General features: G+C 48.8%; 1 protein-coding gene across 2 annotated transcripts in view; it reads right to left on the bottom strand.

The window, feature by feature from the left end:
* Positions 1–25,850, bottom strand: part of NLN (neurolysin) — a 290,543-nt gene that overhangs the window by 119,539 nt on the left and 145,154 nt on the right. For both annotated transcript variants that reach the window (XM_078675166.1, XM_078675165.1), the window contains exons 6-7: positions 13,122–13,282; positions 8,906–9,041 (exon numbers count right to left, since the gene is read on the bottom strand). In XM_078675166.1, the coding sequence (XP_078531292.1) occupies positions 8,906–9,041; positions 13,122–13,282 (297 nt within the window). The remainder of the gene's footprint in view (positions 1–8,905; positions 9,042–13,121; positions 13,283–25,850) is intronic.

Raw genomic sequence — 25,850 nt, 5'->3', positions numbered from 1 at the left:
ACACGTGCCTGAAGGGTATTAAATGTGGCAGTCTATTCCTGTTTTGCTTCAACTTGCCCCGCACCATGATTAAGGTGCAGGAGCACCGAAACGCGTAGGGGGACAGAAATTTACCGGGCTAGAAATGCCGCTTTTGCACAATAAAGGTTCTGTTGAACGGCCTCTCGTGGAGTGCATCTCTGAAGCTTGGGGGCTTTCTTGGAGGATATATATATATATATATGTCCATATATATAACAATAGACACACAGTGCAGCCTTCCATATACTAGAAACGCTGAGCAATGTTGTAAGAATTTCCCTTGCACATAAATACAATTCCAATAAAGCAGGGAGAAAGAAAACACATTTGAAAACTGCTTTAATGCACAGCAGAAAACATAATCTTGCAAAGAGGAATGAAAGAACATTGCCAGCACATAAGCTGCATTGTAGAAACATCAGGGTAGAAAGCTAAAGCGCTAACCCACAGAAATGCACAGAATAAACTGGCACTGTGCCTTTAAGGCAGTCATGACTCCTAGCTTTCCATCATGCATCAGGGGTGACATTGAGGTCAGTTGGTCTTTGCGGAGACCCGAAAGCCAGGGCACAAAGAGATGATATGTATCTTGATCACTTGCCCGGGGAGGCGGGTGGGTTGCTTATGACATTGATTAGGATACCCCTGGAAGAGACCTAGGATTACAGGTAAGTAGCTTATCCTTCTCTTCCAGGGGATCATCATCAATAGTCATAAGCACATGAGTAGAATAGCAAACCCATCCCCTCATCCTGCAGGCAATTGACAAGTGTAAAATAAAGATACATTGTTAAAAAAAAAAAAACATTTCAAAGACTCCAATTAAGCTAGCATTGGAATAGATTCTTCAAGGAGCCAGTCCTAACGGATGTATGACGTTATAACGCATACATTTACAACGCCTACCTTTACAAAGCAATTATTACAACGCAGGAACCATTCCAACGAACTACCATTACAATGCATTTTTTTTACAACGTAATACTTTTACAACGCATACCATTACAACGTAAGTATTGGTAAGTATATAGTATTTTTTAAAATGTAATTAATTAAAATTAATTTAATTAATTTTAATTTAATATTATTTTTAATTTATTTTTACCCTGTACCCCTGTACCCCAAAATGGTAAGTATATAATTGTTTTTTTAATTTAATTAATTAAAATTAATTTAATTTATTTTAATTTAATATTATTTTTAATTTATTTTTACCCTGTACCCCTGTACCCCAAAACCCAAACCTAGCCCTGAACCCTAAAAATACCCCTTTACCCAAAAACCCAAACCTGGCCCTGAACCCTAAAAATACCCCTTTACCCAAAAACCCAAACCTGGCCCTGAACCCTAAAAATACCCCTTTATCCAAAAACCCAAACCTGGCCCTGAACCCTAAAAATACCCCTTTACCCAAAAACCCAAACCTGGCCCTGAACCCTAAAAATACCCCTTTACCCAAAAACCCAAACCGGGCCCTGAACCCTAAAAATACCCCTTTACCCAAAAACCCAAACCTGGCCCTGAACCCTAAAAATACCCCTTTACCCAAAAACCCAAACCTAGCCCTGAACCCTAAAAATACCCCTTTACCCAAAAACCCAAACCTGGCCTTGAACCCTAAAAATACCCCTTTACCCAAAAACCCAAACCTAGCCCTGAACCCTAAAAATACCCCTTTACCCAAAAACCCAAACCTAGCCCTGAACCCTAAAAATACCCCTTTACCCAAAAATCCAAACTTGGCCCTGAACCCTAAAAATACCCCTTTACCCAAAAACCCAAACCTTGCCCTGAACCCTAAAAATACCCCTTTACCCAAAAACAAATTTTTTTTACTATAATTATATACTTACGTTGTAATGGTATGCGTTGTAAAGGTATTGCGTTGTAAAAAATGCGTTGTAATGGTATTTCGTTGTAATGGATCCTGCGTTGTAAAAATTGCGTTGTAAAAGTAGTCCGTTGTAATAGTTGCGTTGTAACTGTTGTATACCGTCCTAACAGATCCGTAGTTTACAAACAATTAATCAGCCTTTCTAATGGATTTTGTTACCTCCAAATAGAATTTGAGAACCCTCTTGAGGTCTAAAGAGTAAAGAGACCTTTCCGCTGGTGTAGCAGGATTGGGCAAAAAGAGGGGAGAGAAATTGTCTGGTTGACATGGAAGTCAGACACCACTTTGGGTAGGAAAGAAGGGTGAGTTCTCAAAACCACCCTATTGTGATTGAAAACCGTATATGGTTCCTTAGAACAGAGTGCTTGCATTTTACTTACTCTGCGTGCTGATGTAATAGCCACCAGAAAGGCTACTTTCCATGGCCTTATGAATGGGTTCGAAAGGAGGACCCATCAATTTTGACAAAACTAGATTCATCTCCCAAGGAGAAGAAGGAGGTCGGACAGGGAGGGGTAAACCTTCTTCAACCCCTGAAGGAAGTCCTTGACCACCGGAAGTTGAAAGAAAGAAGGTTATTTAGGTGATGTTCTATAGGCTGCAATGGCCGCCAAATGAACTTTTATGGAAGTGTATTTCAAACCAGATTTGGCCAAGTATAGCAGATACGGCTAGATTACCTCTTCTTGCCCACTAGTCGGACTACAACCATTACACATACACACAAGTAAAATCTTTTCCATTTAAAAGAGTAAGAGGTTCTTGTGGATGGTCTCTTTGACTCCCTCAAAATGTCCATGCAGTCCTGAGAAAGGTTCAAATGTCCGTACTGCAGGACCTCAGGAGCCATGCTGCCAAGCTCAGCGAGGGAAGGCTGGGGTGCAGAATCTTCCCTCGCATTTTGGTCAGAAGGTCTGGCCTGCACTGGAGTCTCCTGTGCGGACAGATCGAGAGTTGTAATAGGTCCGGATACCACCATTGGCGAGGCCAGTCCGGTGCTATCAGGATCATCTTCATCCTGGATCGCATGAGCTCGGTCACCACCTTCGGGAGGCGAGGAAGGCGCCGGAAAGACGTATGCAAACGTCCCGGACCAGTCTATCAAAAGAGCATTCCCTCTCGTTCCTGGTTGGTAAAATCTGGATGCGAAGGTGTGGCATTTTGGTTTAGATCGTCTGCAAAGAGGTCGATGGATGGACAACCCCATTGAAGAAAAATGTACGCCCCCACCTCGTCGTTGAGCACCCAGTCTCCTTGTTCTCCGAAGTGTCGGCTGAGAGCGTCTGCTCGCATGTTCTGTTCTCCTGGCAGGTGCACCCCGTGATCGAGAGGTTCCTGGCCAGCAGCCAGTGCCAGATTGCTTGAGATTCCAGAGACAGAGGGCAAGAGTGTGTTCCACCTTGTTTGTTTAAGGAATACATGGTGGTTGTATTGGCCGTTTCTATCAGAATCGACTCAGACCGACTCAATGCCTTGAGAGCCAAATGAAGCGCCCGCAATTCTAACTTGTTGATATGAAAGGTCTGCTCCTTACTGGTCCATCTGCCCTGAGTCTGCAGTTGACCCAGATGCGCTCCCCATTCCTGAAGAGACGCATCTGTGATCAAGGATTGTTTTGGAAGAGGTTGATGGAATGGGACTCGCACTAGAAGATTCTTTGGCTGAGACCACCAGAGAATGGATTTCTTCACAGCTTGAGAGAGGAGAATTCGGTTTACCCAATGACCCGAGGATTGGTCCCATTTGTCCTCCAGATCCTGCTGCAAAGGTCTCATTCTCAATCTAGAGCTGGGTATGAGAAAGATGCAAGAGGCCATGAACCTCAGTAGAGACGCCACTTGCCTTACTGATGGTTGATGTGCTTGAAGGATGATATTGCATTTGTTTCTCATTGATAACAGTCTCTCTTCCAAAGGAAACACTTTTTCTAGGCCGGAGGCCAAGGTGGAGCCCAGATAGTGAAGGGAAGGAGTGGGCCGATGAACTGATTTTTCCATGCTCACATGAAGTTCAAGCGGTGAAGGCGATCTAGGTAGATGTAGTAGTGGTGCTGCACCATGTGAGGAGATGATCCCTTCAACAGTCAGTCGACCAGGTACAGATACACAAACAGGCCTTGGCAATGTAATGCTGCCGCCACCACTTCCAATCATTTCGTGAATACCAGTGGGGCAGATTTGAGGCCGAACGGTAAGACTCTCAACTAGTAATGCTTTGCGCCTAACATGAATGTCAGAAACTTCCGATGTCGTGGTGCAATTGGAATGTGAAATTACGCATCTTGGAGATCCACCGAACAAATCCAATCTCCTTTCTTTAGATGTGGAAATATTTGATGGAGCGCCAACATGCGAAACTTCTCCTTTCGGATGAACTTGTTCAGAGATCGGAGATCTAGAATAGGTCTGAACTTGTCTGCGTGGTCTTTTTTCAGAACAAGGAAATATCTGGAGTAGACTCCTTTTCCCCTCTTGGCAGAAGGGACCTCTTCTATAGCTAGTTTGTTCAGAAGGGTCAACACTTCCTGACGCAGCAGTTTCAGGTGTTGAGGATGTGACCTTACCGGAAGAATGTCTCTTGGAGGCGCGCAGAAACGTAGCGCGTATCCATTGCACAGTATATTTAGCACCCACTGATCTTTAGTGATGTTGCGGCACTCTTTTATGCAATTTGAAGTACTTCCTCCCACTGGAGTGTGCAACGGTGCTAGAGGAAGCAGAAAATCATTGATTGCCTTGAGTTTTAGCTGTGGAAGAGTACTTTTGTTGATGTCCTCCTCTGCCTCTTGAGGAACGACGGCCTTGGTATTGAGATTAGGTTTATTTTTGCGGTTATAGGGCCTGTAGCGTTGTTTGAACTCCTTTTTCTTCTCCAGGCCCACAACCTTTAGTGTATCCAACTCGGCCATCTCCTCGTCAGTGTGGGATCCAAAAAGGGAGTTACCAGAGAATGGAAGATTCAAAATACGCTGTTGAACTTCCGGTATCAAAGCTGTTAGGCGCAACCAGGAAGACCTCCGTGCACATATTCCATGTGCATATGAGTGTGCAGCCAAAGAAGCCCCATCCCCGGCTGTACTGATCACTTGGCTACCAGTGCCCCTTCTTGGAGAATCCCTGCAAAGTCTTGTTGATCCTCTTTTGGCAGCTTCTCTTTAAAACGCTCTAACGAATCCCATAAAAACCTGTTGTAACGGCCCAGCAGGGTAGCAGAACTAGACACCTTAAGAGAAGATGCTGCAGAGCCGCAGGCTTTTCTCCCCCAAGAATTCTGGGCTCTACTCTCCTTCTCTGGAGGAGGTGAGGAGGAAGAAGCCATGTCTTCTTTGCTGCTGTGAAGATGACAGAATCCAGTGGAGGATCTGATTTCAGAAAGAGTGGATCCGATGCAGGAGATTTATACTTTTTCAGGATCCGAGTCGGAGCTGCCTTAATTAAGGATGGGGTGAGGAAGATGTCCATTATCGGTTCAAGGAGACCAGGGACTAGAGGGAGTAATGGTGTCTAGCCACAGACCTCTGATGGAGGGTCTTGAAAATGATTGAAGTGGTGGTCTGAGGAACCGACATGTCTATGCTCAGCTTCAATGCTCCTCTAGCGAGGACATCGTGGAAGGGGTTAACATCATCAATGGATGACACTCTTGAGGGAGGGCTATCCGTAAGGGTAGGAGAGTAGTCCCTTTTGGATGAATTTGTCGAAGATGACAACCAAGATGGTGTTCTTCGCCTTTTGTGATAAGCATGAGTTGATCTATGCTCTGGAAATTTGCCTCAGTGAACCCTGGTCCGAGTAGTGGGGCACCTGTCCACCTCCTGCACCAGACGTTGTAGTGGGGATCTATGCAGTGGACTGGAATAGTCCGTAGGTCGCTGAGCATGCCCGGAGGGTTCTTTCTGCCAGTGATGGAGAGGTTGAAGCCATCTGGGCGAAAGATGAATCGAAGGAGATCGCTATCTCCGTAGAGAGCCTCTTGGAGATCTTCTTGTCTGCTCTGGAGAATGAAGAGAAGAGCTGTGTGACGTCGAGAGCGCCTGGGGAGAGCTCATAATAGAATGAGAGGACTCTCTGCGATCTTTGGAGAGTGATCGGCGTCTTGATGAATGAAGCGACATCGATGGGGAGTGGCTCGACGTCGACCGACTATGTGTCACCATCACTGGTGAATCCTTATAGCGGGATACTCTCCTCGACGTCGGCCTCTCCTTGTGTTTCAACGTTGTATGATGTGATGTCGAACACCTGGACCTGACAGACTTCGCCTTCGACGTTGAGCGTGCAGGAGAACCCAACGAAGTACGAATCAATGGAGGAATCCTTCTCGACATCGTGTCTCTAGGCCTTTCAGATCTCTCTCTCGACGCTGATTGTCTACTGGAAGCCAGCGGAGTCGAGATCGGAACACTTCTCGCCATCGAAGGAGACCGTCCTCTCTGCGTCGAACGACGCCTAGTATACTTGACCCTAGGTCTCGACGATGAGTCCTTCTTCATCATCGATGAAGATCTAGCCCTTCACGTTGAACGTTGCCTGGATGACGACACCGGCGGAGTTGAGTGCCTTGCCTCTGGTGACAACGAGGCACGTCTCGACGTTGACCGCAGCCTGGTTAAACGCAACGGAGACGCCAGCTTCAACGCCGATGAACCGGCGACGGCGGAGCATGTTTCGACGTCAAAAGCCGAATTGACGGCAGAGATCTATCCCTCGACGTTGGGCGAGCCCACTCTAACAGAGAACGACTCCTCAACGCCGATCAGCGCCAGTTGACAATGGCGGAGGATCCGACGTACCTGCAGTGTTCGTCGACGACCATTGTTCTCTCGACAGCGAGCCCGCCGCCGATGGTCCTTCGTCGACGTTTTCACTGCCAATTAAGGTATTTTTGGCATCGAGCCCGATGCCGATGGAGAGCAGACTGAAACCTAACTTCTAGATGCAGATCTGGCTCTCTCTTTCCGCTTCTTCATCGGAGACCTGCCTCTTGAAGGTGTTTTTCTCTTCTCAGCCAGCCCCTAGAGGCGAACCCTCCCTCAGTGTTCTTCTGGACAGTGACTGGCAATGCTGGCAAGCCTGGGAACATGATTAGAAGGAAGGCAAAGAATACATACAGGATGGGAGTCTGTTTTAGCCTTCTTCTTGCCACAGGAAGGGCAAGAGTCAAAAAGAGAGGGCATATTTGACTGGAAAACTATGCTCAAGTCTCTCAAAAAAAGCAGAAAAGTACTTCAACAGCAAAAAAACATCAAAGTAAAATGTTTTTGAAAAAAAATAAGTAGTAATTTCTGACAGAAATCAGAAAAAACTGAGAGCTGAAGTTACCACGGTCCTTGAAGGAGCAGGAAAAAACAACTGACCTAACTGTCACCCCTGAGGCATGATGGGAAGCTAGGGGTCATGACTGCCTTAAAGGCACGGTGCCAGTTTATTCTGAGTGTTTCTGCGCGTTAGCGTTTCAGCTTTCTACACTGATGTTTCTACAATGCAGCCTATGTGCTGGCAATGTTGTTTCATTCCTCTTTTCAGGATTATGTTTTCTGCTATGCATTAAAGCAGTTTTCAAATGTGTTTTCTTTCTCCCTGCTTTATTGGAATTGTATTTATGTGCAAGGGAAATTCTTTCAACATTGCTCAGCGTTTCTAGTATATGGAAGGCTTCATTGTGTTTTTATTGTTACATATATATGGATATATATATATATATAGAGCTTCATATGTGGTTTCCACATATATGTTTATATGTTTCCAGGGTCCCGCGCATGGGCGGGAATATTCATGTGCTTATGACTATTGATGAGGATCCCCTGGAAGAGAACTACTATTTACTAAATGGAGTTTATAAATATATCAAAAGTAAGGAATGTGTATTATTCTAAAGTCTATTTCCACAATTTAGAATCTACAATCTGTGTCAAGTGGCACCTTAAAAAACAACACTTATGGAAGTAAACACTAGCAGCCACCACAGATTAGCCTTTATTCATACAATGACTAAAAGAGCAGTGTTAATAGACTTTTAAAAAGTGAGAGGGTTTGCCAATACCTATACTAAAAAGTACAACTTTTCTGAAGTTGAAGACAATCGTCACGGTCCTTGATGAGGGTTTGAAATAGTATTATTTTTTTCATGGAAGTAAAGATGTCATTCTCATTCAAAAGAAAATGTTTGCATATATTCTTCAAGAATTAAGTGCCTTTCTTTATCTGATTATTCTAATATGCATTTTTATCCCTCTCAACTGCTTTATATTATCCCCTCACAAGTAATTTTCATAATTTAAATTTGGTGCCCGTTGGTTTTGGAGAAGCACAAGTAATATTCTGTATTCTTGCCAATCCTTTTGAGGTTAGTAAACTCATTCAAATCATAACATAATTTGATTAATGCAACTAGGAATAGTTATGCAATGGTCCATTCTGGTACTGCTACATCTCATTTGATTCTAGCACAGTATAGCAGTTGAGTAAAATGTGGCTACGGTATCTGAAAGCATTAAAATGGCTGCGATCTCTCAGTAAGAGCTCTGATACTTTTTATCAAAAGATGGGGAAAACTGTGAAATGTGCTCCTTGAGACCCGAGGGTAACTCAGTAACTATGCCCATGGGTGTGAGGTGGTGACAAATATTAAAATAACCTTGAAACATATTGGAAACTTTGATACCGCAGTGTATGCAGTTGTGGGCTGTAGACGACTAAGGATTAAATGACAAAAAGATGAATTATACCAGAGGGCAAGATAGACTTATTTGCATAGATGAGGATCACCCAAGAGTATCATGATTGACAATTGTTCAAAGTTTCAAAAGTTAAAGGTGTATTTCTCTACAAGGTTGCTTGACTTTCTCGTCCAACAAATAGTGCAACACTACAGATGTCCTTATATGGAAGCAAGAAAGAAAACAGTTTCTATTTTGAATTAGCTTCCTATTTTTGTATCACATGACAGATGTACCATGATCCACACCCAAATCTCAATGGACAAACTTACCTAGGAAAGCGGCTACATTATCCGTATTCTTAGCCATGTTTACTTCCAGGACAAAGTTGGCATAAGTGCTATATCCAAGAAGTTCTGCTAATTTTGCTCTCAGTGAGATCAGCTGTTCAAGAATTTTTGTGTTTTCCTGAGAAATATAAAAATATGATATTTTAATAAAGATAGTCCAGTGACACAAAGGAGAGACTGCATTTTGTCAACTTATATTATTTAGAAATATGCCTTTCTTGATCATATTAATTTCAATTTACAAGCAGCACATTCGCTTTGTAGTCTGGTCTAATTACCAAACTCATTTAGAAAAGGGGAGTTAACAGGACATCAGCCAAAAACAGATAGACATACTATCCACAATTATCCATGGTCTAATGCCTCACTTAGAGTGTGGGGTCGACAAGGTTCACAATGTGAAGCTGATGCCATCAGACATCCCTCTCACAGGGGAATCAATGCTGCTAAAAATGGCATTGATGGGGCCACACAAATTAATTTGATACATCCAATGCCAATTCCACCGTCATACTTTCCTGTAGAGGACTGCCATATGAGTATTTTTTTTTAAATAAAATGTTATCGACATAGAGGTGCACGTGACTTTCGCAATACAGAAGGAAGTGTAGAACAGTTTGAACCAAAAAAACAAGGGCAAGGTACATGTAACTTTCCAGCTCTTGACCAGTGCGGGCAATGAATAAGCACCCATACTTTTTAAGTATAAAGAAATAACACACTAACCAGACCCTTCCCCCACCCAGCTACCCACAACCTTCCCTCCCACCCGGTGCCAGCGAACTTTGCCCCATGTCCATCAATCCGCCACGTGGAAAAGAGCAGGAAAAGAAAAGGAAGCTCCACCCCCAGCCCACTCCAGAGCACGCCGCATAGTCCTCAAAGTATACTACTCTACAACCATGCCGATGCCCTGGCCAGTGGGTGCCAACACAGTAAGATCCCTTCATGCCCTACAAGCATGCAGCAAGTGGTATAGACTACAACCGAGAATCTTCAAGGCTTTGATAATGGTGTTATATTGCTCAAGGCGCATGCCCCAGGTCTGTGAAATAAAATACTTCCATAAAGCTGCCCGTTCCTCTCGAGGTCACAATGTTCTCTGTGCACTGCCCGACATAAGCAGCGCATGGGACCAAGCACCTGTAGAGGGGGTAGTTGAATGCTTCCACCGCATAGTGACCGCCCGCTTGGCTAAAATGAGGACTAAGCCCAGGAATTTCGTAGCAGGCCGTTCTAGGAAAGGTTGAGAAAAGGACAAGAACTAAGCCCACTGAGGAGTTAGAGAGGCAGTCGCTCATATTGAGAAGCAGTGGTGCGGGGGAGGGGGAAACAAAAAAAAAAAAAAGACAGAATTATAAATATATAAAATTGCACTTACCTGCTCTGACGGCCTCCGCCTTGCTCCACATCCTTGCCTACCAGACATACAGGAACTGCTGCACACTGCAAAGCTCAAAGATGCCAATCCCAGATCTGCTCTGATGCTGGGAATACTAGCATGAATGGGAATACTATTCCAAGCATGAGAGCAGCGCTGGGATTGGTCGGATTGCCTTGGTTCGGTGCTCAGACATGGACTGTGAGAGAGCCTGTCTTGTTTCTTCACCCGGCTGTACAACACAGCTTGGGTAGTAGAAAGGCTAAGTGTACATGACAGTTTGGTCGGCCCTCTGTCATGCGGTGTTAGCAGTGCCCACCACTCCCCCTCTCCTATTAGGTGCTGCAGCATCAGTATGAATGGCCCTGCCACTCCCTCTGCTAGCAGCCAGCAGGATGAAAAATAAAATGATAGTAAAAATGTTTTTTTTAATCATTTTATTTTTGTCATTTGTCTCTGCTGGCTTTCAAGCAGGCGGGCGGGGGGGCGTTCCTCCAGGGTAATGGAAGAACTCCCCCTGAACCAGGTGCAGAAAGCTCACGCCTCTTTGTGCCTTTGTTGTGGGTGATCCAGGCTGGAGACTTTCCTGTTGTGAGGAGCATCACTCTACACAAATGCTATGTCTATAGAGCACCCCGAAAGCACATTTGAAAGAGGAACCACCCCAAATCGGTTCGGAAAGAATAGACAGGGGATCCACGTGTCTGCTCTGCTTTGACTGTGTAATGGTGGGAGCCACTAACCCACTTGTAGTTCCAGTTCCAAGTTCTCTTTGACTAAGGGTGTGAGTGCTCTGCAAAGTACGCAGAGGACTGATGTGCAACCAAAACTGTCTGCCTAACAGCCAGCTTCCCAGAGGTGAAGGATGAGGATCTGCATTGCTAAAACAAGCTGTTCATCTGACCCATATCACCGAGAAGACAGCCCATCAGTTGAGACAGGGAATGAGCCTGCCAACCTTGCAGGAGGCGGAACTATCAAGGGAAAGCTAGAAGCTGTGAGACACAAGTTCTGTTAGGATCTTCCAGGAGAAAGCAGATTTAGGTGTGATCTGTGCGACCCAGGAATGGTTGGTGCCAGGCTCTCTAATATCATGGTTCCGGCCCATGATCTTGGATCTCTGGCAGACCTCACTGCTGTATCAAGAAGTGTGACTGTAGCTGACCTTGCCTCTGTGCCAAGGAGTGTGTCTGCATTCAAACACATATCTGTGATCAAGAGGTATGCCTGTGACTTCCTGGCCAATGTTATCAAGAAGTGTGCCCACGGCTATCCAACATGCCACTGTGATCACCCACTCTCTCCAGTGATGTGGCTCACCTGCAAAGTATAACCGCATGACCTAGGAATGGGTTTGGAAATTAAGAATGACTTAAGCAGTCTTGTATGACCCCTGCAACTCCAAGTACCTGTGTTCGTGCCAGAGGACCTTAGAGGGCGCTCCGCAATGTAGTTTCCCACCATGGCTCGCCCGGACTGACAAGACCCTGCTCCTGGGATAGTGCGTCTCCTCCCAGAAATGGGAGCATGTGAAGAAGCAAGTTGCCGGTTCCCCACGGGCCACGATTTGAACACTGAGTCCTGCAATTGGTGAAACTTTGAAAATTACTGTACTGAAGTAGGCACTTCTAATGCTGAACAAGTGCAATCTGCACCCAAGCCTCAATTTGTGCTGCATAAACACTGGAACCCTAGGTGGAACCTACCTCGAATTATCAGAGGATGGACACCGAAGTAAAGGCAAGGGGCTGGTGGCCTCCCAAGACGCAGTAGCCCTACCACCGACTTCTTTAGTTGTACCGGTTATCATCTGCTGTGTAGTATTCCATTTTAAGTGTGTGTTTAATACAGTACTTTTCTTTTCTAAAGTAAAGCAATGAGTTGAACAATCAGTTATAGCACTGTTGGCTCAATGTTAATTTCTGAGTTTGCACCACAATACCACCCTCGCTACCACTCAAAGACAGGTGCGGATGGGATAGTACACGGCCCAGATTGCCAGATTGTGGAACAATAATAGGACGGAACCTGGGACATCAGAGGCAAATGACCCAAACCCAAACGTCTGAGGCCGAGTAGCCCTGCTTAGCCTGTGGCCCCCGAATGGGGACTGACATGGATGCATTGACAAAAGGTGGTCTCAGGATGCCCAAAATAATCTTCTAGATGTGAGCTAACAGGCTAGCACAACTGGCCAAGGCCTGCACAGATGGGTTGCTTACAAACAGTTTTTCTTGAAGGTGTTTACAAACTTTCAGTGGATCAGGTAGATTAATTGCATAAGCATTCTTACCTAAGTACTAACAAACTGCGCCTACACATAAATACATTGCACGACACGTTCCTGGTGATGTCTCCCTTGATGTAATCCAAGTCTGTTGATAGATAGGTCTTTAGAAATGCCAATATTAGGCTAATTGCTGTCATCTCTTAAAATATTTTCCACACAGCATCAAAGCCACTTTGGAGCTAAAGTTAACAAAATTAGTACCTACCTCCTAACTGGGAAATCCAGCGGGCCATCAAGAATTGAGGAAGCAGTACTGCAAAAGAAGACAGGTTGGCCTGCCATCTGTCTCTGAGATAATCATAAAATACTGGAAGATGAACCTTTATGAAGAGCCTATCAATAAGGTGGGTGAAAAATCAATGTAAGCTGATGACTGAAAGAAAGGCTAAATATTGTGATGAAATCTACATATTAACCAAGGTATAACAAGCTTCTTTTGCAGCACATATCTAAAGTTCATTTAGAAATCATGTTTACTCAATAATATATTTCAAAGATAAAGAAAGACTTCTGAATTGATTGAGTACCTCTTTGCATCTGGAGTTAAAAGCCAGTTCTAGTTTTCTTCTGGTTTCAGGTATACAACACTTTTTCATGGTTGGATAATAATGTGGATATTGCAGGGAAACTTTATATGTGTTGCCATTTGTTTTTTCCAAACTGTCAATAAAGTTGCTTGGGAGACCTTCTGAAAATTACAAATCAGAAAGAAAATAATTCACATTTAATATGCTTTACATCAAAATGTTTCTTACCTGTTAACGTACTAAAATATTCAAATAATCTCAGGAACAACGAGACATACTTGCTTGTAATTGAAATACTCCTTCAGCTAATGTTGCTCTACCACATCCTGTACGTATACTGTATATGAAGATGTATTGAGCAATTGTTTAATAAAAAGAATTAAAAAAAATTCAAATATTATTCACGAATCTTATTAGCAAGAAATATATTCATATTAAATACAGTAAAAGATTCTCATAAGGGAAAATCATCAACCATAAACATATAACATCCATCGAGTTATCCTCGCTCCTGTATTTATTCTCATGTTCAAACGCAGAAGTAGTTCCAGAGACTGAAACTACTTGTTTAAAAGCCGATCTCCCTACAGAGTCTCTTGAACCAGCACAGATGACTGCATTTGCTGCTTGTTATTGTGGAGAGAAGCAGAAGACACATCAGGGTCCGACTGGATTAGGCAAGAACTGCAACACGCAAAGCCTCTGTAGCTTTGCGTGTTGCAGTTCTTGGGTAATCGTGTCTCCTGTGCAGGGTCATGCAGCCTGTAACCTTCTGGTACTAACAAATACTGATGGGAAGCAGGAGAGTACAAGCTGCAATATGTTATTCTTGTAACCTCTCTAACTCATCTTCTTCCCTGTTACCACCCTCCCCCATTAAAAATATAACCAGCATCACAGATAGGGGAGACTAAAGGTATTTAGAGCATGACTGAGGATTGGCAGTAAATGTCTGTATCTTCTAGTAATAATTGACATTTCAGAAGCCTTCAACATCACATACATGCTAGGCCAAAAGAGCTACCCCCTCACACAAATAATTATAAACAAGCATTAAAAATGCAATCGGGGGGCGTGGCCAAGATGGCGACCTGATCGGACACAGGTCTGCGTGGCTCCCTGCCCTAATTCCCCCATTGCCCGCATAAACACAGCGTTTTGCCCCCACATCGCTGGATTTCAAGTGGCCCTACTGCCAGGAGTACCCCCGGCGCAGCTGTGAGTCCGGTGGTGCCGCCCACGGCCCCGGGAACCGCAAGTTGACCCTGCCTGGGAAGGCCCCGGCCGACGGACGTGGGAGGAGCGGCTGGCGCCAAAATTGAGACCCCGGTTTGGGCCTGGGCGGACCGACTGTGGAAGCACCCGACAGCGGACGGCAGGTGCGGAGGACGTCGGGCTGCCCCCCGTGGCCCCCGGACAGAGTGAGGGTCCAGGCACGGACCTGGAGCGCTGGGCTCCCGGCGACAGATTGCAGAAGGAGCCGGGGACGCGGTGATCGAAGGCCCGGTTTGGGCCTCTGAGCCGGGCAGCTGCGGAGACGTGGGAGCAGTGAGGTGGCGCCCGGCCCCAGCGACACCAGGCGGAGAGCGGAGTCTCCCGAGGGGCCCCGGACATCACTGGCGGTGAGTGAGAGCGGCTTGGGTGCTCCCGCGACGGGGCCCGGTGGGAGCCAGGCGAGCCAGTGTAGACGGGGCTGAGCTGGGGTCTGCTTGGAGCCACCGGAGACGCGGGAGGCGGCCACGAAGTGGGGGCCCTAGAGAGACGCTAGTGCCGCATTCACCCCTGACGCGGCGGGGCCGCCTGCGGCCCCCGGACACTGCCTGAGGGTGCCCTGACCAACTGCCGGGTGAGGAGCAGCCGGCGCCAAAATCGAGGCCCCGGTCTGGGCCTGGGCGGACCATCCGTGGAGGTGCCAGACACTTGCGGACAGCTTCGGAGGCCGCCGAGATCCCTCTCTCAGCTCCCGGCCAACGTAAGGAAGCAGGGCGCTGGCCTGGAGGGCTAGGCTCCAGGCGGCTAGCAGCGGAGAGCGCCGGGAGCGCGAAAATCGAGGGCCCGGTCTGGACTCCTTGCCTAACCAGGGCCTGAGGGCTCGAAATCCGGGACACGGAGCTGGTCTCGCCGGCAGAGTACCCCACTGCTGGTGACTCCGGCCTGCTGTTGGTTGGCCTGGCCCCCCCCCCCGCCCCCCCGGAAGGCGAGACCGGTGGGGGTTCTAGGGGTCAACAAAGATGGTGAAGCTGCAGTGAGGGGACGCCGGGATCGCCCGGAGGACGGGGGTCTGGAGTGGTGGGTTTGGACGCGGCGGAGTGGGAGGCTCTGGACCTTGGCCCGGCAGCGGATACACGGCTGGGGGCTGCATCGGGTGATCCTCTGTGCGGGCAACTGCCGTCCCGACTACGACCACGCTGTTGGCCGGACCCCGCTTGGCCCGACACACGACCAGGAGACCCGACTGAGCACCGCATCATAGACGTGCCTGCGGAGACAGGGCACTACAGGCAGCGTCACGATGGCAAACACTAACCGCAGAGGGGGCCGCTCCATCACTGACCTGCTGGTGAAGCAACCGCAGAAGGGAGACAAACCCCAAGCAACGTCGCCGGCGTCCACACCCGCCACCAACAAGAGCGGAACCCAGGAGGAAGCACCAGTCACGAGGTCCTTCCTTGAATCCCTGTTTGGCGCACTGCGGGAAGATTTCCAGACCCTCAAACAAGAGTTGGTGAGCGAACAAAGGGAGCTGCGCAGGGACTTGGATGGGCTAGGGGAAAGAGTGGCTACAATAGAAGAATCCAACCAGGTTCGGTGTGAGGAATTGGTACATCTCCAACAGGAGGTCCTACGACTCCGCGATCAGCAGTTGGACCTCCAGGCGCATAACGAAGATTTGGAAAACCGCTCCCGGCGGAACAACATCAGGGTCCGGGGAGTACCATCGAAAACGGAAGGGAACAGTGTCACCATGTACCTCCAAGACCTATTCCGGGAAATTCTGGGGGAGCCCGCGGACTTCCCCATCCGCATTGATCGGGCGCATCGAGTGGGCCTACCGCGCAGAGCCCCGGCCCCACCCCCCGACATACTGGCTTTCCTCCCGGACTTTCCACTCAAAGAAAGGATTCTTAGAGAGGCACGCCAGTCTCAGCCTCTCCGCTTCAGAGATACATCTGTGGAACTCTTCCAGGACCTCTCTATCATAACACTCCAAAAAAGAAGGGAATTCAAGATTGTCACCACCTTCCTGAGAGACAAAGAGGTGCCCTACTCTTGGGGCCACCCGTTTCGGCTCATCTTTCGGTGGGATGGCACCCTTCACCAGATGCGTTCCCTCCAGGACACCTGCGCTTTACTGGGGATCGAGCTGCCGGAACAAGACCACAGCGACGACACTCATACGGAGTCGTCACAAGAGCATCAGTCGCAGCCCCGACGTGACAGCTGGCAGACAGTCCGCAGACGGCGACAACACAAGCCACGCGCACGTCCGGACCAGAAAACAATCGCCGAAGAACACGCCGCCGCAATCAAGGAAGTGGCGAAAGACACCTCTGGGCCTCCATAGGTCACTCACAGCGGGAGCATACATAGACAGTAGCAACACAGAGGGGGGTGGGGCGGGGAGCCACAAAGGTCGCTGATACCACGTCCCCTGTCCATATTTTGACCCCAACAGGTTTGGGTCTCTCTTGACTTTGGTCACTCTACAGGTCTACTCTCCATTTGACTGACCTGGGACTATGATGTTCACTTGGGTTTCATTGGTTTGGTTGGGGGCGGGGGGGGGGGCAGGGGGAGGGTCTTGGCAGGGGGAGGATCGGCGCAGTTTGGGGTGCCGGGGAGGGCTCATTTTTGGGGTTGGGGTTGGGGATTGGGACGGGGTGGGGGGTGGGACCTCCTTGTCCACTAGTTTCTTTCTTATCGCACTGTTTGGCTCCACGCATAGCGCACCTGTCCTCACAACATACCCGGGATGACACGGCCCTTGACAGTTCTTTCATTGAATGTGAGGGGGCTTAATAATCCGAACAAACGCAGGGCAGTCCTCTCTTTTCTGCGGAACTCGCAAGCTGACATTTGCCTCCTACAGGAGACACATCTGCTGCCCACAGATCACCATAGGCTTAAATCCCGCTTCTTCCCAGAGCAGTTTTTCTCATCGGCATCTAAGAAGGTAGCCGGGGTGGCGATCCTGGTTGCGCACTCCTTTAGGGGCAAAGTGTTGCAAAAGGAGGCGGAGATTAAGGGTAGGCTGTTGGTACACCGCTTCCTGGTAGCGGGACAGACGTTGTTGATAGGCTCAGCGTACGCGCCCAATGACGGTCAGGAGCGATACCTACATTCAGCGCTAGAAGCTGCCACTGCCAATACCCATCCACACTTACTATTGGGGGGGGACCTCAACCTGGTATTTCATAACACTGCGGACCGCTCCAATCAGCGCTTTGGTCAGGTAGGGGCGCTCTCCGCAGCGGGACGTGCCCACCTTGAGGACCTGGGCTTAGTCGACCTGTGGAGACTCTCCCATCCCCGAGCTACGGCCTACACACACTACTCGGCAGCCCATAAATCCTATGCGAGACTTGACTACTTCTTATGCTCTTCCCAGCTAGCAACACGCGAGCAGGATGTCGAGATCCTTCCGGCCTCATTGTCGGATCACTCTCCAGGGGTGGCGACCTTTCTGGTGCCAGATGCTCCCGGGCCGCAACGGCACTGGCGCCTGCGTGCCGGCCTATTGCAAAACCCGGCCACGGTAGCGAAAATAACGACTGCCATCGGCCTCTTTCTTGTTAACAATGCCAATGATGACACCTCCAAAGCCACTCAATGGGCGGCGCTTAAGGCGGTCCTGCGGGGCGAATTTATCTCGGTGGCCGCGGCTGACAACAAGGAGCGCGCTCAGAAGAGGGCTGAGCTCACGCAGAGGGTGGCAGAGTTGGAGCAGATGCACCAACGCACGGGAGCATCCAGGGCCTGGTGCCAACTATGCGCGGAGAGGAAGATGCTCGCTGCCCTGGACCAGGATGTGGCGGAATTTGCAGCCCTGCGCCTAAAGCATGCCTACTACACTGGGGGGGACCGCTGTGGGAAGCTGTTAGCGAGTAAGCTGAGGGAGCAGCGCCAGCGGCAACACGTTTGAACAATTCAGCCTAATATCGGAGACCCGATTACTGAAGACGCGGCTATCGCAGCAGAATTCGGTAGCTTCTATGCTGACCTGTACGAAGCAGATAGGCTGGACCTGCAAACGGGCAGCGATTACCTAGATGGGGCGACGCTCCCATCCTTGAACGAGGCCCAAGCGAAGTTTCTAGATAGGCCCATCGGTCTGGAGGAGGTCATCTCGGCGATATCTCGCCTGAAGCTAGGTAAAGCCCCGGGACCGGACGGCTACCCTGCGGCTTTCTATAAGAAATTCTGTCACCAGGTGGCCCCCCTATTGCGGGATCTGTTTAACACCTTTGATCAACCCGGAGCCATTTCGCCAGAACTATTGGAGGCCGCTATCTCGGTGATACCCAAGCCTGGTAAAGACCCGTCCAGGTGCGGTTCCTACCGACCAATATCTCTACTGAACATCGACCTCAAATTATATACGGGTATCATAGCCAGCCGATTGGGCCCATATATGCAACAACTGGTGGACCCTGATCAGGCTGGGTTCATCCCCCAAAGGCAGACCAGCGACAACACTAAACGTGTCCTCCACCTGATCGAAGCCGGCTCCGGGACGAAGCCGGGCTGCATGCTCCTCATGGTCGACGCTGAGAAAGCGTTCGACCGAGTGCATTGGCCCTATCTCGACCAAGCGTTAATGCGTTTCGGCTTCGGGACTGCTCTCAGAAACCGTATCTTCAACTGCTACAGGCAGCCTAACGCAACGGTCCGAGTGAACGGCCACACATCGCCACGCTTCCCGATTGGCAGGGGAACCAGGCAGGGCTGCCCGCTCTCTCCCCTCTTGTTTGCGCTCTACATGGAGCCTTTGGCGCAGCGGATTCGACAAAGCCAGCTTATCAGAGGCATCCCCTTTGGTGGAGACACGCACAAAGTCAGCCTGTACGCAGACGATATTCTGCTGTCACTCATGGACCCAATGCAATCCCTGAGGGCGCTCTTTATTGAGCTGCATAAGTTTGCCCTAGCCTCGGGTTTTAAAATTAACTTGGACAAATCAGAGGCATTGAATGTGTCCCTGCCCCGGGAGGTGCTAGCAGAAGCCAAAGCCGAATTTGACTTACAATGGTCTACGTCCACTGTTCCATACCTGGGAGTCTTGCTAGCGCCCACGATACAGGCCACGGCGGAAGCCAATTATGCCAGACTTGGCGCGCGCCTAACCGAGGCCCTCCGGAAGTGGAAGCATCTCACGCTGTCCTGGCTGGGCCGCATTGCTGCTATTAAAATGACGCTGCTCCCACAGGCCCTATACCTCTTCCAGACGCTGCCGCTGCGTCCTCCGACAGGTTGGCTCCAGAAAACATAAGCTGATCTGTCGCGTTTTGTGTGGAACGGTCGCCGCCCCAGATTTAAGCACTTAATTGCCACGCTCCCCCCGGCATACGGAGGAGTGGGAATACCTGATCTGGCCCTGTACTTTCAAGCGGCGCAGCTACGCTCGCTTGTAGAGTGGTATCAGCTGGAATCCAGCAAACATTGGCTTTTTCAGGACCAAGCAGTGGCAGGCCGGACGCTCCAGGGGGTACCCTTCCTGCCCAGACGCGATAGGCCGCCCAATCTGTATGCGTCGTACGTCACCGGCACGGTCATGGAAGTATGGGATAAGGTGGCGGTCCGGAGAGATCTCACTTCCTTTCCCTCCCCGCTCACACCGATATTTGACAACCCCGAGTTCACCCCGGGCCTGGATGCGCAGGCATTCGTGAATTGGAGGTCTACGCCTTGCCGGCAGATTGGCCACATGTTTGATCTTCAGGGCATCCTCCCGTTCCAGAAGGTGAAGGAGGCCTATGGCATACCGGAGACGGACCGCATACCCTACCTGCAGGTCCGACATTGGGTGCTACAGCCGTCGATCAAACCAGGAGCGCAGCGTTTTCTTACTCCCTATGAAAAATGGTTGCTCACGCGCACGTCGGAAAAGAAACTACTCTCGGATATATACCAGCACCTGCTTCTCACAAACAAATACACTTACAGCGCGAGCCAGGCTAGATGGGAAAAGGACCTGGGAAGGCAGCTCACACGCAAGGAGTGGGAGGGGATCTACCACAGAGCCAGGCACTCGGCCCATCACTCAGGCCTCACAGAGACACTCACAAAAGTAGCCTCCTACTGGTATCACACCCCCGAACGCATACACCGCTGGGACCCCCATGTCAGTGACCGTTGTTGGAGGGGTTGTGGGCAGCTAGGCACATTGGAGCACCTGCTATGGAGCTGCGAGCATCTGCAGACGTACTGGACTACTATCCTAGACCTGATAGACCTCCACTTAGACACCCAACTCCCCCGATTTCCTGCCTATGTGCTGCTGGGACTACCCAACGCGTTGATGTACCCACTGAAGTCTATGAGAGGGAGACTGATAGCGCTTGCGTTGGGGGCTGCGGTGCAAAACATTGTGGCTCGCTGGAGAGATCCACAGCCACCGATGCAGGTGGGTTGGTTGCATAGGCTATGGACCATTCTGGGAATGGAAAAGCTTTCCCTGACCACGGCGGGCAGAGGGGATGAATTTGCTGATCTTTGGCGGCCTTTCCTGACGCTTCTTACAGGGGAATACAGGGAATTGAGCTGTCCTAGATACCTGCGACTGCTACATCTCGCAGACACACCTCTCACCGAGCCTAAGACAAAACCCCGCAAAAAGACACTCCAGACGTAGGGCTCCTTACGTGAGGCCCTGGCCACTGCTATTGGGTCCTTTCGTGTTTCCTTTCTTTTACCTCAGCGGACAAGGGGGAGGGAGGGGGGAAGGGGTGGGGGAGGGACGGTGAGGGGGGGAGGGGGGTCTCTGTTCTCTTTTCAATAATGACTGCATTGTAGTTGCACCCGACTGCCTCTCAGTCTTTCAATCGCGGCCGGCCCAGTTGGGTTGTAGGCGACTTGCTGTGTTTAATTTGCATCATGGCACACCAGCACTGGCACTGACGCAGCAATTGTTTTGTCTTTGTTCGGCCCTTGCTTCCAAAAGCACTGGTCGGTGTATTGGCTTCAATAAAAAAGATTTAATACTAAAAATGCAATCGGTCTCACCTTTAATTAAGTTAAAGCCATTTGCTTTGCTATACAATACCATTAGCAAAGCAAATGGCTTTAACTTAATAAAAGGTGAGACCTATTGCATTTTCAATGCGTGTTGATTAGTGTTAAGTCAGCAGCGAATAATGAATTTTTACTACTACTGGTTGAGAAAACAAGAAATCTAGTATCTTCCCGGATGTGGAAAAGTTATAGGGGGCGCTTTGCCGCCTTGTCCAGCAAACGGAAAGAAAGCGAAGGGAAAAAAGCAGTCTGGTGGCTTCAAAAGTGTGTGGGGGCATGGGGGGTAGGTGGGGGTGCGCATGTCTCATCATAAACAGAAACTCTGAAGGATATCAAGAGAGCCACAGATGCAATAGGTCGCTTCTTTCAATTACGTTGCTCAGCCTTCTGGTTTGCTCGCCCGTTGCTCTTTGGTGGTTTGCTTTGACAAAAACAACAAAAATATTTAGTTTGGCGAACTGTTTTACGTTAACAACAACAAGGGACCCCAAATTGGTCAGCCGGGACCTCGGGGAACATACTTTGTACATGCAACAGTGGTCCAATGCATTCAAAAGATATGAAGAGAATCAATATAGACAGAGTCAATCTATATTATGAGTGACATTTCCAGCCGGACAGTGGTCTTCAAAGTTTACTCGATATACATTTAATTAAAACACAAAAAGTACCTTCCCCAATTCAACCAGTGTGGAACACAAGCCTGTGCCCAGCACTAACAGAACGGGTACAGAAGGTGGGTATAGAGAGCCAAGAAGGGCTTATTAAGGCAAAAAGACGTTTTCTGTCATCAATACAGTTGTACAGAATTTTCAAGCAAAGCACCATTACATTACATAGTAATCAAGTTTTTAGTATTAGGTGCTAAATAGGTCGACGGCGTTTCGGACCCCTTAGTAAATCACAGGGACCATCATCAGGACATTTCAATGAAAGCCTTAGTAATAATTAGCCTCTAATTGCCGGTAATACCCAATCGGAAACGGCAGTTGAAGTGGGGATGTGACCGCTCGCAATCGAGCGTACAGGTCCGCGGAGCGAATGGTGTCCGTCGGAGCCTAGGGAGACCGGGTGAGTCGGCGCGCGGGTGTGCTCCAGGAGACCGGGTGAGACGGCGCGCGGGTGTGCTCCCCGACACACCCGGTCTCCCTAGGCTCCGACGGACACCATTCGCTCCGCGGACCTGTACGCTCGATTGCGAGTGGTCACATCCCCACTTCAACTGCCGTTTCCGATTGGGTTTTACCGGCAATTAGAGGCTAATTATTACTAAGGCTTTCATTGAAATGTCCTGATGATGGTCCCTGTGATTTACTAAGGGGTCCGAAACGCCGTCGACCTATTTAGCACCTAATACTAAAAACGTGATTACTATGTAATGTAATGGTGCTTTGCTTGAAAATTCTGTACAACTGTATTGATGACAGAAAACGTCTTTCGTCTTTTTGCCTTAATAAGGCCTTCTTTGCTCTCTATACCCACCTTCTGTACCCGTTCTGTTAGTGCTGGGCACAGGCTTGTGTGGTTTGCTTGTGTGGCACAGGCTTGTGTTCCACACTGGTTGAATTGTGGAAGGTACTTTTTGTGTTTTAATTAAATGTATATCGAGTAAACTTTGAAGACCACTGTCCGGCTGGACATGTCACTCATAATATAGATTGACTCTGTCCATATTGATTCTCTTCATATCTTATGAATGCATGGGACCACTGTTGCATGTACAAAGAACTGTTTTACAACATACAACACAATACACATGACCTTGCCTTCAAAAACAGTTTACACTCCCAAAAGATGCTTGATGTGCGTGAGAATCTTGTGGTATACAACAGCACCCCACACTCGATATTATCATTTTGCATCTACTTTCTAGGAATTCATTTTTTACTCCTCCCCTTATCCAAACTAATATGTAAATAGGACGGATATTAAGAGGCCATGCGAATAGCAATGGGCTGTAAACATGAGGACACACCCCCTCTCTTTACACTTGTCAGCTTGCGGCTACATGTATTTTATCATGTTTACACTTCGCATGTCTGCCTGGTGTGAAACTGCACCAAGACCTGTTCGACAGCGCCGTTTCTGGCGCAGCGCCCACCGAGAGCGGCACTGCTACGAGGCGCTCGCCCTCTCGGCGCAGAGAACCCGCGGATTAAGGGCTTTAGCACAACGATTGGTGCAGGGTGGCACAGAGAGCCCTAAGCGGAGGCAGCCCCCAGCTGCCCCATGACAGATAGCTGGGGTTCATCGGGGCAGGGTCGAGTTCTGGGTGGCCCTCCTGGCCACTGGGTCCGTCTCTGCCCCAGACACAGGCTGGTCCATAATCAAGCACTGCCCGCCCCCTAGAGGTGAATGGCAGCGCTCCTCTAATGCCAGGATGTTCCAAGGTTGGCACTAAGTAAACTAAGGATTCTGAGCTGCGAACACCCCAGGAGTAAAAGGCTGCAGAGGCGAGGAATAAAGGGGAGAGCCGAGCCAAGGGTTTGGATTGACTCTAAGAGCCGTGCACGAGCCGGGCCCTGGAACTATGTGGCAAGTAAATCATGCAACAAACGCGTAAAAATATAATATTATCAATCAGAAGCGTTTAAATAATTCCTCCCTCGTAGAGCCAGCGGGCTGGCTGTATGAGATCAGGCCAGGTCTGAAAGTACCAAAGAGCGGACACCTCCCATAGCTGCCTGTTTATACTTCCTTAAGAGCTGTCCTGAGAGCTGGGTGGGTATACGGCCCTCCGCCCTCGGATACTGCCCTGAAAGCTGGGGGGGTTTACCGCCCTGAGAGCTGTGAGGATATTGTGAGCTCGTGTATACCGCCCTGAGAGCAGCATGCATATGGTGCCCTCGGAAATTGGCGAGAGTTGCATAGATATAACGTTCTCAGTGGTGCTTAAGTATAAGTCCCTCCTCGTGAGAGCTGAGTACGTACACTAAGGAGGGAGGCGAAGAGAGAGCGAGAAAAGTGAAAGAGATAAAAAGAGAGAGAGTGAGAAAGAGAGAGAGTGTGAGAAAGAGAGAGAAGAGTGCGTGTATGTGTGTGAGAGAGAGTGAGAGAAAGAGTGTGAGACAGTGAGAGAGACCGAGAGAGAGTGTGAGAAAGAGAGAGAGTGAGAAAAAGAGAGAAAGAGCAAGAGAGACAGAGTGGGAGAGAGAGGAAAAAAGAGAGAGAGTGAGAGACAGAGAGAGAATGTGTAAGAGAGAGAAAGAGAGGGAAAAATAGAGAGAGAGAAAAAGAGAGAGAGAGGGAAAAAGAGAGAGAGAGGGAAAAAGAGAGAGAGAGAGAGAGAGAGAGAGAGAAAGAGAGGGAAAAAGAGAGAGAGGGAGAGAGATCCAAAATACTCAGCCTTTACTCCTGGTCCCACAGCACGGAAAGTGACCCAAAGTCTTACACTGCCTGGGGCTGAAAGACCAAAGAATGCGCAAAGGAGGTTTAATATAGTTCCCCAATCAGTGCCTAATTTGAGCAGGTGTCAGACCACCAGCACTTATTTTTGGAGAACAGCAATTTTTCCGCATCAGAAATTTTCAGAGTGCAAGAAAGGGAAAACACATAGATAGGAAACAGGAGGAAGAAAAGAGAGGCAACACTGTCCCAAAGAGAGAAAGCAGGAACCAGCAATGCCGAGAAAAAGGGGCAGGGGTACCTGGGGGTGAATTAAAGTCTTCCAGCCATTGTATTTGAGGCACCGACGTTCAATTGCAGCAGCTGCTGACTTCTGAGCAGAGCTTAGGGCACCGGCAGTCTTTCTTTCACAAATTAAGCATTGTCCCCCGTAGCAATCTGCAGTCAGTCAGAGAAAGTGCTGCGGCGTTGTGACATTTTTGTCTGCGCTGCATGCCTAGATTTTCGTTAATCCAGAATATACCCGTGGGATAATTCGGAGTGCCTTTCCCTTACGTGCATTCGGTAATGTATACCAATGTGGAGGGCCTTCTACTCGCGGTAACACGGTAATGATTGGAAACAGAATATTGTGCGCATCTGAGGAGCTAGAAGGAGCTTAGATGTTAGGAAATTGCTGCTCGGGACCTTGAAGTAGAAGTTAACAGAACCACCGGTCACAAACGGATCGTCCCCTCCTGTCACTACATGTTTGTGACCCCGGACACTGGGCTTTGCGGTTTTGTTCCTGTTGCACCGCCTTCAAAAACACGCACACAAGTTACAGAATAGTGAAAGAAAAAAAAAGGCTGACACAATTCAAGCACAGCTGAAGTGAGATCACTTTCCTTCCACTGAAGAGCAGCTCGGGTATGAGAGGGAAGCGCAATGAGTCAGGGCTGCGGGTGACTGGCCGGAGCACACCCTGCGCTTCCAGTGGATCTGCGCTCGGGGTAATCCTGCTGTGCGGTTCGTCAGCAGCGCCGAATGGTCCAAGTTCTTTGAGAGAGCAGCGCTTCGAGCACCAGGAGCAGGGTGCTTTTTGGTAACTGTCTCGGGCAACATTTTTCGCTGGTTAAACTCAGGAGACCCTGCTGTGCAGTTTGTCATTAG

Source organism: Lissotriton helveticus, chromosome 2_1 (assembly GCF_964261635.1).
Source record: "Lissotriton helveticus chromosome 2_1, aLisHel1.1, whole genome shotgun sequence".
In the NCBI taxonomy this organism is placed as follows: Eukaryota; Metazoa; Chordata; class Amphibia; order Caudata; family Salamandridae; genus Lissotriton; species Lissotriton helveticus.
The sequence above is the reverse complement of the archived record's forward strand: the minus strand, read 5'-3'. Positions and strand labels throughout refer to the sequence as shown.